Source organism: Gymnoscopelus braueri, assembly GCF_963280865.1.
Source record: "Gymnoscopelus braueri genome assembly, chromosome: 2".
Lineage (NCBI taxonomy): Eukaryota > Metazoa > Chordata > Actinopteri > Myctophiformes > Myctophidae > Gymnoscopelus > Gymnoscopelus braueri.
The window spans coordinates 59,477,907-59,497,933 of NC_137604.1; the positions used below are offsets into that span (position 1 = coordinate 59,477,907).

General features: G+C 45.3%; 3 protein-coding genes across 6 annotated transcripts in view; all 3 read right to left on the reverse strand.

Annotated features, from left to right (window-relative positions):
• The window catches only part of trip10b (thyroid hormone receptor interactor 10b), a 37,763-nt gene extending 37,318 nt beyond the window's left edge, over positions 1-445 (reverse strand). For 2 of the 4 annotated variants that reach the window (XM_080412314.1, XM_080412313.1), the window contains exon 1: positions 136-445. In XM_080412314.1, the coding sequence (XP_080268440.1) occupies positions 136-159 (24 nt within the window). In that variant the 5' untranslated portion in view covers positions 160-445. The remainder of the gene's footprint in view (positions 1-135) is intronic. The other 2 variants (XM_080412315.1, XM_080412316.1) reach the window with 2 other exon arrangements.
• A 2,387-nt stretch (positions 446-2,832) lies between these two features.
• On the reverse strand, positions 2,833-7,952 carry LOC308106177 (microfibril-associated glycoprotein 4-like; the record flags this gene model as incomplete). Its single annotated transcript, XM_080457235.1, has 5 exons — positions 2,833-3,152; positions 4,617-4,787; positions 5,678-5,774; positions 6,175-6,366; positions 7,947-7,952. The coding sequence occupies 5 exons, from the start codon at positions 7,950-7,952 to the stop codon at positions 2,833-2,835; spliced, it is 786 nt and encodes a 261-aa protein (XP_080313361.1).
• Positions 7,953-11,010: 3,058 nt separating this feature from the next.
• On the reverse strand, positions 11,011-15,860 carry LOC308106186 (microfibril-associated glycoprotein 4-like; the record flags this gene model as incomplete). The annotated part of the gene is made up of 5 exons (XM_080457246.1): positions 11,011-11,300; positions 12,195-12,368; positions 12,678-12,774; positions 13,883-14,023; positions 15,849-15,860. The coding sequence occupies 5 exons, from the start codon at positions 15,858-15,860 to the stop codon at positions 11,029-11,031; spliced, it is 696 nt and encodes a 231-aa protein (XP_080313372.1). The 3' UTR covers positions 11,011-11,028.
• Between the last annotated feature and the right edge of the window lie 4,167 nt (positions 15,861-20,027).

Below are 20,027 nucleotides of genomic sequence, written 5' to 3' on the forward strand. Positions count from 1 at the left end.
ATTAGATGGTTATGTTGCCACGTTGGAAACAAGCCCAACAGACAGCCAACTGATAATCCTGTGGTTTCTGGAAGAACACAAGTTATTATGTCAGCAGACAGACAGTCAACAGCTTAACTTAACACTGTAACTCACCCACAGCTCTGCCCCCCAGTCCATGGTGCACAAAAGTTGTCTTTATAACAATAATAACAGCTTCTCAGGTTGTTGTCTCTGTATCTCTCGTCTTGCCTTTTAATAAAACTAACTTTTTTTTGCCAGGAGAAGATCAGCTCTAACTTTAATGAGTCCAGTTAGAATGCGGACATGGCGCTAGGAAATGTTTGGAGGAAGTCTACGCCTTCTCTCTCTCTCTCTCTCTCTCTCTCTCTCTCTCTCTCTCTCTCTCTCTCTCTCTCTCTCTCTCTCTCTCTCTCTCTCTCTCTCTCTCTCTCTCTCTCTGGCACCGCTCCCCTCTTGTTTCTCCGAGAGAAAGAAAATATGTTCACTCGCTTTTCCTCCTGAAACAAGTTTGGGTCCCAGGAGGAGGTGGCGAGAGGGGGGGGGGGGGGGGGGGCAGGGGGCAGGGGGGAGAGAGAGAGAGAGAGAGAGAGAGAGAGAGAGAGAGAGAGAGAGGGAGGAGGGGGGAGATACGGTGGGAATATGCCAGCGGCATTGTGTCAGACAGTCTTAAAGCAGCAGTAGTTGTAGGCTAGCCTACTAACTACTATGCATAATAACAGCTGTACAGTGGTGTAAAGTAACTATAAGTACATTTAACCAAGTACACGTACTTAAGTACAGTTTTCAGGTATTTTTACTCTACTGGAGTATTTCAAATATTGGCAAATATTGTACTTAGTTACTTGTTACTTTGTGGATTTTGATTATTATTACAAAACATAGGGTACATTGACCACTTCAGCCCTACATACAATTCGGCCATTTAAAAATAGCCGATCTACAAGCTCACAATGCATCGCCATGCAATTCATTGTGAGGTTGTAGATCTGCTATTTTCAAAAGATTTTTTTTTAAACTTGTGAAATGGGACATTCTTTTACTTTTGGTACTTAAGTATTGGTACTTAAGTATTGTTAAAAAAAAATCATCTAATGATAATTTTGCAGCCTTTTGGGCCTTTTGGTTTTATATTCTATTCTATTCTTTTATATGTGGTAATTCTCTCAGGCTTATGGCAAATAGTTGTTTGTTGTTTTGTTTGGTTGGTTGTTTGTTTGTTTGTTGGTTGTTCATTGTTCAATACCATTGATTTGACATGCAGGCCAGCAAGAATATCTACCAAAGGAGATGGATAACATACCAAATGACACCAGCACATTTTTATGGGGTGACATAATAATAAATAATGGCCCAGCATTTCTACATTTTAGCTCCAAACATATTTTCATGTGTAGACAATAGCAATGGCCCGCACTTGGAAACCCTGGTAGTCAAGGGCCCCTGGGCACTGACTGGCCCCATTGGTCAATCCGTCCATCCCTCATGCTTTGGGTATACCGGTAGCTTGTTTCCCATGACAGCTGCTTCGGTCATCTTCATGGAGCTCACTGACAGTCACCTGTGCTCTTTAGATATATAATAAAATTATATATAGTATGCACATTGAGAGTGTGAGTGTGTGAGTGAGGTGGGGTGGGGGTGGGGGAGTGCGCTTGAGTGTTCTGTTTTGTTTTCTTTTAGATATATTGTACATATTTATATACTGCTGTCTCTTTTTATATTATGTGCTGTCTACTTTTATATGGACCCACGGGTCTGAAATAAAGATTATATATATATATATGTATGTATTGAAAAACAAGAGATCAGAAAACAATGTGTGAACCATGCAGAACCTCTCAGGTCATCTTTATTTATTTAGTTTCATGCATCCTAATGTCATTGTATAATTGTGTTTCCTTTGCTTGATGTTCCGTGTAAAGCACATTGAATTGCCTTGTTGTTGAAATGTGCTATAAACTGCCTTGCCTTGCCTTAATGCCTTATAGGTCTTCTTAAATTTTTCATGAACCAAGTATTTGACCATGTGGCGAGGGAGTGAACTGTGTTTGACCTCTCTCCTCCTTGTTCCTTTGGGAGAATAACCCGGAAGTGAAATCAGAGTAGTTCTGTCTTTCTGATGACATCACTCTACCTGAACCCTAGCTCCTCCTCCTCAGGTAAAGAGAAAGCTGAGCAGTACAAGACTGACACCCTGTGTTCATCAACACATTAAAAACAAACCTACAGTACATACAGTACAGCAAGAAGATGACTGTTTGGCGATATTATGGTCTTCACACACCGGGCGGGCGGGGGCGTATAGATACTGTATTAATATACAATCTGCACTCAAGCTATATCTGAAATTAATGAAGAGGTAAAGCAGCAAGGAATGTGCGGTATTTTTGCCAAAGCTCACAACGTGTCCCGCTGCGACGCGTTGTGAGCTTGTAGATCTGCTATTTTCAGCATAGGTTTTGTGTCAAGGGAAAAAAGAGCAGGCCAAGCAAGTACGGCGCCAAAGGTCAAGTTTACTTAGCATTGAGGCTTTAAGTGATTAAATGTCTGCAAATACACATTAACATGAATCCAACATATTAATAGAATAGATAATGTGTAAACAAACAAACAAATAAACACAAAACATTAATTTACGCAACACTGATTACTTACTATAAGTCTATGAAGCTATCTATGAAATCTATGAAAAAGTTTAATCTGCAACATCATTTTATACAATATGTAGTGGTGGGTGGGGTGGGGGTCCCTGCTTCATCTCTCTCTCAGCTAAGGGGTCCTCGGCCGGAAAAACGTTGAAGACCCCTGCCCTATACACAACATGAATAATCAGGGAGTAGGAGATGCATTCTGTTCCTGCTGCTCCTCGGCAGCCACTGTGTCTGCAGCCACACGTCTTATCTTCACGGCTATGCTCTTCAGAGGGTCGTTGTTGGCCTTCCAGTGGAACCACATCACCCGGGTTTCAACCCTATCTGTTCCCTCCGTGGCTCCGTTGGGTGTGTACAGGCCGTTGGGGGTCGCGTGTGCACAGTCGCCGAACCAAAACCCACCCAAAGTATACTGAGCACAGTTGAGCACGGAGGTGTCCTGGTCTTTGTCGTAGGTGGTGAACTTCATGTTGTTGCTGTGGTATGACAAACTGTCCCCTAAAAGAGACAACGGGATGATGAGATGAACGCGGTTTGTATTGTGATGGTGGCCGTGTTTCCAGATTCAAACCTCAGCTGCAATGAACCCATGCAATAAAGGGATAGTTCACCCCCAAAATGACTTTTTTTCCTATCGATTAGTTACCCCATGGAGACTTGAATTCCTTGATATTTTTGGGTTTTTGTCGCATTCCTAAGCCAATAATTTGATGACAGGCAGCGGTTCCGGTAGGAGACACAAAGAATTTGACGGTCCGCTGGTCATCAAATTATTGGCTTAGAATTGCGACAAAAACAAAAAAATATCCATGAATTCAAGTCTCCATGGGGTGAGTAATCGATTGGAAAAAGGTGAACTATCCCTTTAAGACCTGAGGCTGATTCTTCTGATCAGTATAGTTTTCGTGCCAAGGACCCCCAAATTGATATGTATTTGGCCACGGACCCCCATCCGAAAATGTTTTGTTCCAGGGACCCTTAGATGAGAAGATTTGTGTTACAAAATAGCAGATGTAAAAGCTCGCAGCGCGCTGTGAGCTTGTGGGCCTACATATGCTATTTTTGAGAACAACTGTTCTAAATCCTAAGAGTTTTCTGAAAAAAAAATTTACGTTTAAAATGACACAGATGGTGTTTTAATGGGTTTAAGGTAGGGTAAGTGATTTTCTTTGGTTAAAATAAGTGTTAAATAGCTCAATACTCATTGAGCTCAATACTCAAGTACTCATTGCTATAGAGTGTTTGTTCAGTAACAGGAGTCTCCATGTCTCTCCAGCTCTTTATCAAACAGAGAATGCATTTTAAGGTCAGGATACAGATTTGATCCAATCAGGATAGAATTCAGTCAGGATACAGATTAAAGTGAAATTGAAAGTGGTGACACAAAGAAATGAACTGACACAATTGGAACTGGAACACTATAAAAATGCAGCTGATAAATGGGTACTCTCTCCTGAAAATGTATTTTCTGTTTAATAAAGAGCTGGAGAAACACAATGAATACTATCTGTACTATCTGTACAAAAAACTTTTTATTTTAATCAAAACATATCCTTACCCTACCTTTAACCGCTCAAACATCAAACATTATTATTATGTATGACAACCCCAAAACATGATTTATATTTATGGGAATTTGACATTTTAATTAGTTTTTCTTTGTGTTATTTATGCATCACAGACTACATACTGTATATTCCTAGCCTTTATTTGCCCTGGGTGAAAGGCAGAGAGGATAATAAGCTGGAGCTGATTGCTCAGTTGTCCCAGTATAAGGCCTATTCATCTTACATTGTTTTACTTGTCTTACTGTACATTATAATTAGTCATTTGAAGACCTGGGTTAATAGAGATGGGTTACTTTGACGCAGCATATCTATCTGTGAAGTCAAGTTTCTCATTTCTGAATTGAACGCTGTGTGCTGAAGCCTCCTGAGATGTTACTGTGTATAGGTTCCTCACCAGCTGCTCCACTCATGTAGCTGCCCAGACGGAGCTGGTAGCCAAAGGTCTCTGAGTCGATGGAGAAGGAGGAGTATTGGGCGTAGACCTTCCCTCCCTCCCAGTCCTCCATGTCCACTCTCAGCTCACGCTTCTTCTCTCCCATCGTCAACAAATAGATGTTATCCAGACCTTATAGGAGAGGAGACAGAGCAGAGGTCTGTTTCAATGCAGGTCAAGCACTTACAATGAATCAATGAATCAATGAATCAATGAATCAATGAATCAATGAATCAATGAATCAATGAATCAATGAATCAATGAATCAATGAATCAATGAATCAATGAATCAGTCAGCAAGTCAATCAGTCAGTAAGTCAGTCAGTCAGTCAGTCACTCAGTCAGTCACTCCGTCAGTCAGTCACTCAGTCACTCAGTCAGTCTTTCTCTAGAATTGATCTACAGGTTAGTGTTCAGTTCAAAAGGTGTTATGCACATAAAGTTTAGGATAGAATGCGAAAATGTTATTTAAAAAAAAAGATCACACCCTGTGTGAAGTGGGCGGTGTCTTGCTAGCTAATCACAATACTGAATGGAGTCAACCAACCATGTACAAAAAATAAATACATTTATTGAAACACTCTTTCTGATGGAAGAAACCATAACTTAAAAAAAACAAATTTATGTTTTTTTTAAAGTTATGGTTTCTTATATAGGGCTATGCACATGTGTCATGTGACACTGGCCAATCACAGTCCTGAATAGACTGTGATTGGCTAATCACGGTGCAGGGTTAGGCGGGGTACATTTTTGGCCAATCACAGCGCAGGATTTGCTGTACAAATATCCAAATCTCACATATAGGGGCGGTTTCACCGCCCAAAAATAAATAAATATATATATATATATATATATATATAGGCTATAGTTTGTGTTTTGTCAATTTGCAGCATGTTTCTGAAGTGCCATGCATCAGACTGGTGCATGCATTTGCATACGTTGTTTCTCCCTCGGCCACAGTTTAGATGCGTTTATATTCAGTGCATCCATATTTTACGCAACCTATCAACAACATAACTCACCTAGCCAATACTCTCCAGCTACATTCCCAAAGCCATTCTTGTAGTGGTCCCAGGGTCTGTTGAAGTTCACAGTTCCATCCACCCTCCTCTGGATAACCTGAGATAGAGAGTGAGTCTGTGACTTGTTTTAACAGTTATTTCAACAATAATGGAGTTCTATGACTTCCAGATATAAGCTACATACACACTAAACAGAAATTGTGTTAACTAGTATTAAAAGTGGTTCTTTGGCTCGGAATCAAGAGGGGAACCTCTTGGTGCTATATCTGAACCCTATACTGGCATGTCATAATAAGCGAACATTCATTGAAAATGTATAAATGACAACATGTTCTAGTTCATAGAATTAAGTCATGCCATCGGTCATGACATCATAATAGGCAAACATTTTGGCGAAAATAGCAGCAGGTAGTCACATTCATAACTGTATGCTGGTGTTAATCTAATGTTCAGTATATATAAAGTTTGATCAATTGAAATTAAAGTAATATACTCACGGTCCAGCCACCTCCATCAGTGTCCATGTCACAGTAGACATGCAGGGGGCTGGTGGGACCTCCAGGGAAGATGGTGTACACCCCACTGGGACTGGTGCTGTCACCCTGCTGGATGTCATCACAGTCAGCGGGCAGGTAGAACTGGGAGTGGACACACACTACTGGAACCAGTAGAGCTAACAGTAAAGCTGCCTGAAACAGTGAGAGAGAGAGAGAGAGAGAGAGAGAGAGAGAGAAGAGAAGAGAAGAGAAGAGAAGAGAAGAGGAGAGGAGAGGGGGGAATTGGTCACCAAAGGCATAACAGCAGTTAAGATACAGTTACACAGGGTACAGCAGTGTTGCCATGTCTGCTTATTATAAGCGACTTCAGGCTAGTTTTACTGTTGGTAGTTGCGGTTTGCGCTTATTTGGGGCTTGGGCTTCCTAAATGTTGTTTAAACCAGTGGCTCTAAAACATTTTCATGTCAAGGACCCCCAAATGAATATGTATTCTGCGCATCGCGACACGTTGTGAGCTTGTAGATCTGCTATTTTCAAATAGCCGACGTACAGCAACAGTATATAGGGTTAAAGTGCTCATGTGGCCTACAGTATATAGTCACTTCTTTTGTTCCTTGTTTTCATAGACCTTGTTGCTTAATTCTGTCACAAAATCTGGCAACGCTGCCTGAGGGTATACTGTACAGCAGGGTAAAAGACATCACACCCAAACAAACACCATCAAGTAATGAACAAAATATACAATATACAACACTACACACCCTCAACAGTGCTTGCACAGCGCAGGACAAAAGAAATACAACAGAACGCACAGTATATAAGCATGTTAGATGGTGTCCATTGTTTTCCAAGCAATTAGTCTATTGAACGAGCCAAGCGACCATTGTGTGCCTCATTATTACAGGCCTACATCTTCAAAGAAGCTAGTGGCACAAAGGACTATTTGAAGTCTGTTGGTTGTGCCCTTGGGGGAAGATGAATCTATCATTTACCCGCCCTCCTGCTGAACCTTCCCACCTGACTCCATGTGAAGGGGGTTTGAGTGGTTGTCCATGCTATAGCGTCCAGCTTTCCTTGCTGTACACCAGGGGTCTTTGACACGGGCCCCCTAGGGGGTCCTCAGAGTTACTACAGGGGGGCCGCCAAATCTTTGTGCGATAGGAATAAGGGCTCGTTCACACCATGCTGTTTGGTTAGTTTAAAAGCAGACTGTACCTGTAACAATCTACTTGCCATAGAGGGCATCACAGCTGTCAGTCCAGAGAGAGAGAGCGAGAGAGAGAGAGAGAGAGAGAGAGAGAGAGAGAGAGAGAGAAGCACCCTGAAGAAGCACCCGAAGACAACCCATTACAGTAGCTGCTTTACTGTAGAATAGATCCTCTCTGGAGAGGAGTTTGTTCAAACCATGTGTGTGTGTGTGTGTGTGTGTGTGTGTGTGTGTGTGTGTGTGTGTGTGTGTGTGTGTGTGTGTGTGTGTGTGTGTGGAGGCATAATGAAATATACACCAGAAAATGTATTGCAATCAAATTAACGAGAGAAAAAAGCAGGCACATATTATTTCTGTTGTAATGCTTTTTGTTGTGTCATGTGTATGTGCAAATGTGCGTATTGAGAAGGAAACAGTAATCAGTCATTTGTAATTTCAAAAGTAATCTTCCAAACCCTGGATATTTTATTGTGAAAGTCATTCAGATAAGTATACCGTTTCTCTCTCTTTAACCTGTAGCCAATACAATGGTAAAGAACGTTACCTAAGCAGCTTAAACCCTTACCTGCATCTTGGAAAGGACGTGGAGATTGTGTTGATGACTGAGTTATCTCTGGCTGGTTTTATACCTGATGAAGACCAGGCGAACCGGAAACAACTGCTGTGTGTGTGTGTGTGTGTGTGTGTGTGTGTGTGTGTGTGTGTGTGTGTGTGTGTGTGTGTGTGTGTGTGTGTGTGTGTGTGTGTGTGTGTGTGTGGGTCAGTGGTGGAAGAAGTACTCAGATATTTTACTTAAGTAAAAGTAGCAGTACCACAATATAAAAATACTCTGTTATAAGTAGGCCTGTGCAGAATGTTACTTGAGTAAAAGTACAAAAGTATTGGTATCAAATTATACTTTAAGTACCAAAAGTACTAAACAAGCTCACAACGCGTCGCATCGCAACGCGTTGTGAGCTAAAACAGGTTAATGTATGTTTTATAATATAATAATTTGTATCTGCAAAGTCACTAGTAACTAAAGTTTTCAAATAATTGTAATGGAGTAAAAGTACAAGTATGACGCGCGAACGCGGGAAGCGAACGCAGCTCGAAAATATTGTGTATTTACGGACTTGTAATCCGTGTTATTTCACCGTGATGGGGAGAGCGTAGAGAGAAAGTCACGTGACTGCCTCCGCCTCGTATTGAAGTTAATGGGGGGGATATGGTTCTCCTATGCACGGAGTTTCGGAGTTCCTAGTCATCTATGCACGGAATTGCCGTTTGTCAATCCGTGCTATTTCACCGTGTTTGGGGGGCGATCGGGTTGGTTAGTAAGCTCCACTCTGAGATCTGTCAGCAGCCAATGAGAGCGTGAGTCACATGGGGGCGCGGCTGCACACAGGCTGCACACAGGCTGCACACAGGCTGCACACAGGCAGTGCACACTGCACACAGACACACAGGACACACAACCCAGCAGGGTTTCATAAAAAACTGGAAATACTCCAGTAAAGTAAAAAATACCTCAAAGTTGTACTTAAGTACAGTACTTGAGTAAATGTACCTAGTTACTTTACACCACTGGTGTGTGCATGTGTGCGTGCCTGCATGCATGCGTGCCTGTGTGTGTGGTGTCAGGACCTGACAAATATGTAATCCACGTCGAAATGTAATTTGTACTTTGCACCTTAATAAAAAGGCAAATCTATCCGAGTTACTCCAGTGCCTCCTTCTTACCTCTCTACTGTAAATATTAGTGGATAAGAGAAATACTATTGTATTATGTTGACCTTTGAAATGTCACACTGATGATACATACAGGGAAATGCGCAGTAAAATAGACAATTTCCCAAAAGCTTTACAGTATCTTGTAGCTTGTAGATCTGCTATTTTCAAACATTTTAGTACCTTTACTTTTGGTACTTTACGTACATTTTGATGCCAATACTTTTTTACTTTTACGCAAGTACATTTTTAGTAAAAAAATATACAATTTCAGAAAACTTTTTTTTTAATTTTGTCATTCTTTCACCTGTCATGTACGTATGGGGAAAATAACAAAATGTGTGATAAATATGAAAAAGCTGCTCCTGTGGATAGGTTATCATATATTTATTTACTTATATTGACCCTATAAACAATTTAATATAGGTATGGTTTTGCCCACTCTTTCGATAATGAAATCTTGTCTGGCTCATGGACTAATACTCCAAACAGACCAGGCCTGTGATCTTTGGCGCCCCCTTAAGGAGGGCCTGGACCCCTGGGTGGGAAACACTGACTGAATGGATGATGATGCCTCACTCAACACATTGATGCCTTTATTCCCGGTCCAGAAACTCACAAACATATACCTTGTTCTGAATAAATATGATATTTGCATTCTGTGTTAGGCACTCATGATGACAAAAAAAACTGTTTGAAAAAATAAACTATATTTACGGGCGATTTAATGACACACAAAAAACACACCTGGTGTGTAGGGCCTATAGCAAGAGGACACTTCAGCAACATTAGCATGTATTGAAAATATTCTTGTAGCAATAACTTAAAAGTGAAGTGCAAAACAACACTGCTTTTGTGTGTTTTAAAACCCAACCAGGGGTGGACTGGCCATATGGCATAAAAAATATATATTAAAAAAATAAAAAAATAGGCCAAAATGCCAGGGCCGAATGTTGGTCACAGTCCGGCCCTGAACACAACACACAACTAAATCATCAGTGTGAAAATTCCTATTCTATTTCTAAAATGAATGAAGAGGTAAAGCAGCAAGCAACCTTCCAGACTTCTCAAGTACCCACTCTTCTGCAAGCCCATTATATTATTACCATGAGCCAATGAAGCATTTAAAAGTACCATCCACTCAAATAATACACTGCAACTTCGACTTAGTTTTTCTTAATACCATGCAAGTGTGGTGCATATAAATTGTACCTGGCACAACATGTTTTGTATTTTCAGTTAGGTGAGGGGGAAAGGAATAGAGGGTGGGAATTAAATATAGTTGCGTTCTCACTGTTAATCCCTTCATATATAATTTCATTCTCAATGAAATTACAAATGGGGGGTGTTCTCCCTGTTAAACGTTAACGGAGCCTAATCGGCATTTTTTTTAATTCAATCAAATGTTTAGTTTGCAACAACTTGATCTCTCCTTTATTGAAATAATTTCACTCTGTAAGATCATATGGTCTGAGTGTTTGTAGATTTGCTGGGAGGACTGTTGGCTTATAACCAGAATAGTTGTAGAGGAAATGGAACTATGCTAGTCAGTGTGCTGGATTTACACATTTATTTGGAAAAGCCATTTCCTCTACAACTATTCTGGTTATTATTGAAGCAACATGTCAGTTTACAGATGTACTGTAAACAAAACAAAATTACAATGTATTTAGTTTAGTTTTTTTTTTTTGGGGGGGGGGGTATTTTCCATCCTTTTAAAACCACTGTGGATGTATTCTTTTCCTTTTATTAGTCGTCTAAATGAAAAGAAAAGCAATATCACCTTTAACTGAAACAGTGAAAAACAAAAAGAGAGAGAGACATGTGTTAATGAACTCCATTAATTCTTTTATTCATTGAACTGTAGTATTTTCATGTAGTTGATACACAGTATGAATAATTAGTGAGATGGAGATGCATTCTATTCCTGCTGTTCCTCAACAGCCACTGTTAGGCACAGGTCTTATCTTCATGGCTATACTCTTTAGAGAGTAGCTAGTCCCCTTCCAGTGGTACCAACACACACTGTTTTCGCCAGGATGATAACTCCCACCAATGGGTGAATACAGGCCATTGGGGTTCACGTGATGACATTGGTTGAACCAGAATCCACCCAAACAATACTGAGCACACTGAAGTGAACCGTGCGTATCCTGGTCTTTGTCATAGGTGGTGAACTTCATGTTGTTGTGGTATTCCAAACTGTCTCCTAAAAAGAGGATGATAAAAGGAACACAGTTTGTATTGTGATGTCGATCTTTAGTTATGACCAAATCAGATCCAAAACTCAGCTGCAATTAGCTGCTGGAACATCTGCATGCGACCCCTGAAACATGACTCATATTCATTGGTATATGGAATTTGACATTTTAAACAGTTTGTCCTGGGTGAGGGGGCTGATAAAAGGACCAGGAGGATGATAAGCTTGAGCTAATTGGTCAGATGCATTACACTGTAATCACAGTGTAAGGCAGATTGATTGATTGATTAAAGGTTATTATAGGGTAAGTGATATTTTTTTGTTAAAACAAGACGTTTTGTATTAGATGTTAAAGCACTATATTCTGGTATTCATTGATATAGTGTGTTTGTTCAGTAACAGGGGTCTCCCCGTCTCTCCAACCCTTTAATAAACAGAAAAAAACCTTTTCAGGTAGGTGACAACATTTCAGTCAACAGGAGAGAGTACCCATTTATCAGCTTCATTTTTATAGTGTTCCATTTCCAATTTGTTCAGCTCATTTATTTGTGTCACCACTTTCAATTTCACTTGTTTAATCTGTATCCTGACTGAGTTCTCTATCCTGATTGGATAAAATTGGTATCCTGACCTGAAAATGCATTTTCATGCTGTTACAGAACAAATACTCTATAGCAATGAGTACTATCAAAATATAGAGCTATTTAACACTTATTTTGATGAAAGAAAATCACTGACCCTACCTTTAACTCAAACCATATCAAATCTTAATTTTTTTAGCTTGTCAAATTTGTAATTTGAAGACCTGGGTTAATAGAGATGGATTACTTTGAAGTTTAGTGATTTTTCCTCATTTCTGTATTGAATTCTGCAGAGTGCTCCTGAGATGTTTAGGTTCCTCACCTGCTCCTCCGTCCACATACATGTAGCTGCCCAGATGGAGCTTGTAGCCAAAGTTCTCAGGGTCGATGGAGAAGGAGGTGTATTGGGCGTAGACCTTCCCTCCCTCCCAGTCCTCCATGTCCACTCTCAGCTCACGCTTCTCTCTCATCGTCAGCCAGAAGATGTAATCTAGTCCTTATAGGAGACACACAGAGAGTCTGTTTCACTTCATGACAAGCACTTAGTATCAAGCATCTATCTATCATTCACTACAATACATTATACATGCTAGTGCAGCTCAACAGGCTTCATATAAGTGACTACAAAACTGATTGACAAGAAAAAAAAAGTTGAAATAATAAATGAAAGAAAACAATGCTATAAATAATATTATATCCTTGTTTTATCCTTGTTCTTTTCTTTTTTTTGGAGTTGGGACTTGCAGTTTTTTTGCAGATTTGCAGTGCTCCTGCTTTTGTACTCATAAACACTATAGCAACTCACCTAGCCAATACTCTCCAGCTACATCCCCGAAGCCTTTCTTGTAGTGGTCCCAGGGTCTGTTGAAGTTCTCAGTTCCATCCATCCTCCTCTGGATGACCTGAGATAGAGAGTGAGGGGCTGTGTGACTTGTCTTTGGAAAAGAATGGAGTTCAATGACTTCCAGATATAAGCTATAACTGGTGTTAGCTACATGGAGCATACATTTTTCAGCTCTGGGCTTTTTGTTAAATTGGTAAATCTATCAAATCAATTAGGCTCTACTGCTGCCCCAAAGGGCTTTAGAGACTCACATTTGACAAAATAAAACACCCCTGTCCTTAGACCCTCAATCGGGCAAGTACAACTTGTGACAGGAAAAGAAAAGGAAGAATCCTTGGGAAGGATTATAAAAATGATATACAGTACACAATACTACAAATAGTTTATTTGATCCTACTCAAATCAATTATCCTGATAATTTCCTTTAGGTTTGACTGATAGCGTGCACATATACTATACATATACTGTGGGTCTCTTGAGACCTGTGTGGTGTGTCAGGTGACGTGTCGTATGAGCTAAAAGCAGAGTGTTACTGTGGACGACTGGAACGCTTATGATCAGTGGACCCCCAACTAGGGTTGCCACCTTTCAGAAATTGAAATAAGGGAAATGTGTTGGTTGAGCCAGCCCCCCAAACCCCTGAAATGCATAGAAATCTTTGAAATCTATGAAATAATAATTTAAGAAATAATAATCTATGAAATTTATGAAAACACATTTTTGGGAGCCAGCCCCCCACACCCCTAAAATACATAGACATCTATGCATTTTGGAACAGTTATAACTATATTACACAATAATACAAACACTACAGGTCTTAATGTACCATAAAAGTCCTATTAATGCCATAATCACAAGGAAATGCAATGCTTCAGCCATACACATTACATTACAGTCATTTTTTTTTAAATAAGTTAATGAAATAATAATGCTTTGGAAAATTGTATGACGTAATGTAATGTAATAGTATGCGCGATTTGAACCTGCAAAATTCACCCTTCAACTAATTGTTTATGCCATAATGACATCCACAAGTTTTATGGTCATGAAAATGGTTGAAATAAGGCCTTCAATGTCAAATGATCAAGCATGTTCTTTTGCACTATAATACAACATGTTCAGTATATAAATAAAGTGTGATCTTTCTAAATTACAAGTATACTCACGGTCCAGCCACCTCCATCAGTGTCCATGTCACAGTAGACATGCAGGGGTCTGGTGGGACCTCCAGGGAAGATGGTGTACACCCCACTGGGACTGGTTTTGTCACGCTGGTGGATGTCATCACAGTCAGCGGGCAGGTAGAACTGGGAGTGGACACACACTACTGAAAACAGTAGAGCTAGCAGTACAGCTGCCTGAGAGAGAGAGAGAGAGAGAGAGAGAGAGAGAGAGAGAGAGAGAGAGAGAGAGAGAGAGAGAGAGAGAGAGAGATTGCGAGAGAGACATAAAAGGATTGTCGTCGCGGGCGGCCCTGGACGACAAATACTGCCTTCCTGGGGTTCTGACCAAAAGGCAATATGTGCCTTCTTGGGAGTGAGACTGTGTTGGACAGTAAGATCTAAGACAACCCATTACAGTAGCTGCGTTACAGTAGAATAGATCTGGAGAGGAGTTTGTTCAAACCATGTGTGTGTGCGTGTGTGTGCGTGTGTGTGTGTGTGTGTGTGTGTGTGTGTGTGTGTGTGTGCGTGTGTGTGTGTGGAGGCATAATGAAATATACACCAGCAAATGTATTACAATCAAATTATGGAGAAAACAAAAGCAGGCACATATTCACTTGCTGTGGTAATACTTTTACTTGTGTGCAGTGGTGGAAAAAGTACTCAAATTTTTTACTTCAGTAATAGTATCAATACTGCAATGTAGAAATACTCTGTTACAACGAAAGGTCCAGAATTGAAACTTTACTTGAGTAAAAGTACAAAAGTATTGGTATCAAAATATACTTAAAGTAAAAAAGTAAAAGTACTCATTATGCAGAATGTCCCATTTTACAAGTTTTCAAATGTATAAATTGTATATAAATCATTTGAAAAAAGCCGATCTACAAGCTCACAATGTCATTGTGAGCTTGTAGATACTTAGATACTTAGCTTGTAGATAGTACGTATGCAATTGTGCATGTATTGAGAAGGAAACTCAGTAATCAGTCATTTGTAATCTTTGTAACATTTCAAAAGTAATCTTCCAAACCTGTGATGTTTTATTGTGAAAGTCATTCGGATAAAATACCGTTCTCTCTCTCTTTAGGCAATAAAACCTTATTTCCCCCAAACCTGTAGCCAACATGTGTCAACAAGTGAGACTTGTGACTTTCTGAAGTTCTAATGACAAAAATCACCTTTACAATGATATAGAACCTAAGGAGCTTAAACCCTTACCTGCATCTTGGAAAGGAAGTGGAGATTGTGTTGATGACTGAGTTATCTTTGGCTGGTTTTATACCTGATCAGGCCAGGCCAACCGGAATGAACGGAAGGTTACATCCGATGTAACCCAGGTTCTCTGAGTGGAGAGACTGGCTCTCCACTACATATTATTCAATATGTACGGGAACTGACCCCCAGGGGCAGTGCTCGTGGATACTCTTTAAGACACATCATCTATGGTGGCCCTGCCCTGATCTGCAATCAGTGGGGTATTTAAGTCCCACCCCAGCAGGGCCACTTCGATTAACTTTGATTGACACGAATTTCGTAGCGGCTCATTCGTGGAGAGCCAGTCTCTCCACTCAGAGAACCTGGGTTACAGTACATCGGATGTAACCTTCCGTTCTCTATCGTGGTCGAGACTGGCTCTCCACTACATATTATTCAATATGTACGGGAACCCTCTAAGACACACCGTGAGGAAATAAGCAGACCCAGCCGCCCCCGCGGCAGCCCGAAGCAGTTTAAGCCCGAAGTATCAGAGCCCAAGGCGTGCTCCAAAATCCTACCATCCAACAAAGTATGTAATACTCGTGGCCTAGGCGCAAGACGCTACCTAGGCCCAGCTGGCCCCGCCAGACGCTAAGGCCAGTCAAAAGGAAGGCTCGTGGCCTAGGCGCAAGACGCTACCTAGGCCCAGCTGGCGACAGGCCAGTCAACTGATTAGCCACCTAGCCCGCAAGACGCAGGGCTAGCTTACCCTGCACGACATCACTCCGAGCCCCGGCCCGTCCTACGGGAGCCAGGGTCTCGGAGGCACGGTGAGTATATGACCTGCTCTACTGCCTGGAGCCCAGCACTCGCTCCGTGAATGGGGTGCTGGCTGCCACGTTCATGCAGTAGAACCTGGCGAATGTGGAGGGCGCCGACCAAGAGGCCGCCGTACAAATCTCGGACAAAGGGGCACCTCGCCACAGAGCCCATGAGGTAGCAAGGCCCCGTGTCGAGTGTGCCCGTACTCCCGTCGGGACTGGCTTGCCTGCCTGTCTGTACGCCTCTTGGATTGTTTCCACCACCCAATGCGAGAGCCTTAGAGAGTGGTTCCCCAAGGCGGCTATGCCTATAACAGACAAAGAGCTGGTCTGTTGTCCTGTGGGCCTGTGTCCGCCGACAGTAAGTCCTCAGGGCCCTGACAGGGCACAATAAAGACTGCCCGCCCGGCCCTGCTTCACCGCTTCCCTGCGGAGGGTTGAAGGGGTGCAGCTCAAAGGACTGACCGGCTCGGGACTCTGGCCAGACCTTAGGGTGGAATGCAGGGTTGGGCCGCAGTACCACCCCAGCATCGTCCAGCAAGAAGCGGCAGCACTCCTCATGCAACGACAGGGCATGCAGCTCTCCTATTCTTTTCGCGGTCACCATCGCCAGCAAGAATGCTGTCTTGAGGGAGAGCCACTGCAGCCCTACTGTCTCCAGTGGCTCGAATGGCCCGTGCCGCAAGGCCGCCAGTACCACTTCCAGATCCCAAGGGGGGGGCTGCCGGCCTACCCTGCAAGGGATGGTCCCTACGAGCCCCCTTAAGAAACTGATCAATAAGGTTGCAACAATCCACTGTCAGTTTCCGTGGTCCGACGCGGCTTGCCTTTATGGCTGCCACCATTCCCCTCACAGTAGTAGGAGACCTGCCTGCCTCCAACATTCCCTGGAGAAACTGGAGGATGTCCTGGGCCCCACAAGAGAGGGGATCCAACTCTCTCGCATCGCACCATGAGCGGAACGTTCCCCATCGATAGGCATACGCTGTCCTCGTCGATGGAGCCCGGGCTGCCAGCAAGGTAGCAACTACTGACGGGGGCAACCCCATGGCTAGAAACTCGGCCCTCTCAGGGGCCAAGCCCAGAGCCTGAGTCCCTGGGGAAAGGGATGAAAGAGAGTCCCGTGGGCTTGAGACAGGAGGTCCCTGCGCACCGGGAGCTCCCAGGGCTGACCTCGGAGAAGGGGTGCAATCGCCGAGAACCAGAACATCTGGGGCCAGTTGGGGGCCACCAGGATGAGGCTCACCTTCTCGGCCTGAACTCTCTGAAGGAGTGGGTGTAGGAGGACAAAGGGAGGGAAGGCGTAAAGGAGACCCTGCGGCCACTGGTGTGCCATCGCATCTGTGCCCAGGGGAGGATCGTCCCTCCCCATAGAGAAGAAGCGAGGGCAATGCGTCGTTTCTCTGGAGGCGAAGAGATCGGCCACGGCGGTGCCGTACCGGTTCCAGATCTTGTGCACCACCTGAGGGTGCAGCCTCCACTCCGAGGTGAGGGGTCCCCCTCGGGAGAGACGATCCGCGGCGACGTTCTCCAGACCTGGCACATACATCGCCCTCAGGGACTTGAACCGGGGGTGCGCCCACTCCCATATTGCCCGTGCCAGTCTGCAAAGGCGAGGGGAGCCCAGGCCCCCCTGCCTGTTGACATATGCCGCTGCCACCGTGCTGTCTGTCCTCACCAGGACATGGCAGTCTCTCAGTACCCGCTGGATATATCGCCCGCAGTTCCAGGAGGTTGATGTGCTGCGTCAACCACGGTGCCTGCCAAAAGCCACTCACACCTTCGCCCTCGTGGACGGCTCCCCAGCCTACCAGGGAGGCGTCGGAGGACACCACCTGGCGGCGTAGTACCGGCCCCAGCGTGTTGCCCCTTGCCAGAGTGGTCGGCTGCTCCCACCAATGGAGGGCCAATCGCAGCCTGCGTGTCACCAACACCATGACCCGCCGGTCCCTCTGCGGGCAAAGGCCCAGACCCAGGAGGCAACGCTGCACTGGCCGCATGTTCAGGAGAGCCAGGGGCACGACGTGCACTGTGGTTGCCATCAGCCCCATAAGGCGGAGGCACAGCCTCCAGGTCACCCTGGCCCCCAGCCGAAACTGAGACACGCAAGCCCTGAGGGCGGCCTGTCTCCCCGGCGTAATGGACAGGGTCCCTGCCCTGGCATCCAAGCACATGCCCAGGAACTCCGTGGATTGTGACGGCTGGAGCCTGCTCTTCTCCCTGTTGAGGCGCAGGCCCAGGTGCCCTAGATGTTGCAGGAGCCGCGCCATGTCGTTGCGGCACTGCACCTCCGAACTGGCACACACCAGCCAGTCGTCCAGATAATTCAGGATGCGAAGGCCCTCTCCCCGCAGAGGTCCCAGGACTGCGTCCATGCACCTCGTAAACGTGCGAGGGGCCAACGATATGCCGAATGGGAGGACACAGAACTCGAAGGTTCTGCCATTGAAGGCGAACCTGAGGTATCGTCTGTGCCCCTCCCATATTGGGATCTGGAAATAAGCATCCTTCAGGTCGATTGTGGCGAACCAATCGCCTGGGAGGATGGCCTGTCGGACCCTCGGCACCGTCAGCATCCTGCACTCCGAGGTGAGGGGTCCCCCTCGGGAGAGACGATCCGCGGCGACGTTCTCCAGACCTGGCACATACATCGCCCTCAGGGACTTGAACCGGGGGTGCGCCCACTCCCATATTGCCCGTGCCAGTCTGCAAAGGCGAGGGGAGCCCAGGCCCCCTCGAAGGTTCTGCCATTGAAGGCGAACCTGAGGTATCATCTGTGCCCCTCCCATATTGGGATCTGGAAATAAGCATCCTTCAGGTCGATTGTGGCGAACCAATCGCCTGGGAGGATGGCCTGTCGGACCCTCGGCACCGTCAGCATCCTGCAGCGCAGGGGTCTCAAAAATGTGTTGAGTCTCCGCAGGTCCAACACTGGTCTCAACCTCCCATCCTTCTTGGGGATGAGGAAGTAGTGGGAAGAGAACCCAGCTTGCTGAGTGGTCCGCGGCACTTCTCTGATGGCCCTCTTCACCAGGAGAGTGTTGATCTCCGCAGCCAGAAGCTCTCTGTGCTGTGCATCTGGCACCACTGTGAAGGTGACCGACCGTGTCCGTGGGGGCGGATGGTGGAGACCACCCAGGGGTCCGCCCCAATCGTCCCCCAGAACAACCTCTGTTCCAGGGAACGGCAAGAGGGGGCTGGGCCCCCCCCACTGTCAGGACCGAGACGGAGGCTTGCAGGGCTTACGGCCCCGGCCCCGTCCCGAACGCTGGCCACGCCCAGCCTTGCCCCGCCGAGAGGCGTCCAGCTGGACCCTTAGGTCATCTGGAGCCGCATAAGCCGGCCGGGGTGGTGTAGACCGAGGAGCCGCGGAGCCGCGGCGCCCGTAGCGGAGGACCCTTGACACCTCCTGGGCACACCGGCGGGCCTCCTGGGCCTGCTGGAGCATTGTAGTTGCCGTTGGGCCGAACATGGCCGATGGCACCACTGGCAACCTAAGCAGACAGTTCCGATCTTCTGTCTGTAGCTGCGACTGGGACTGCCAAAGGTGGCGCCTCGCCGCCCAAAGCGAGGCCAGGGCCTTGCCCGACGCCACCGCCTGCTCCTTCGCCAGCTTCGCCAGCTTCGCCAGCTTCGCCAGCTTCGCCAAGAGTGAAGACACCTGCTTTAACTCGGCGGCCAGGCCGGGGGTTCCACTGTCCAGCTGGCCGACCAGACGGCGCTGGTACAGGGCCAGGATAGCCCCTGTGTTAACCAGCTGGCCCTGGACTGCCAAAGCTCCGTGTATCCTGGTAAGCATGGAATCCATAGCCCTTGTGTAATTGCTTGGGCAGCTGGGCTTCCCCAGAACCGATGTGGAGGGGGTGACCAATGCCCCTAAGGCCTGATCCATGGGAGGAGGCGGGCCACAGCCCATCCTCTCCCGACCCTCCACGCACGCCAGCCGTCTAGCCAGACCCGACCAACGCCGGAGGCTAGTCGGTTTCTCAAACTGCTGGAGTACCAGGTCCTCCACATCAGAGAGTAACGGTGTGGTGGGGTGACGCGGCTGGTCCCCCGCTTCGTCGTCGAACCGGGAGGTCCTCCGTGTTTTCTCTGCCGGCAGCTCTATGTCCAACGCCCGAGCA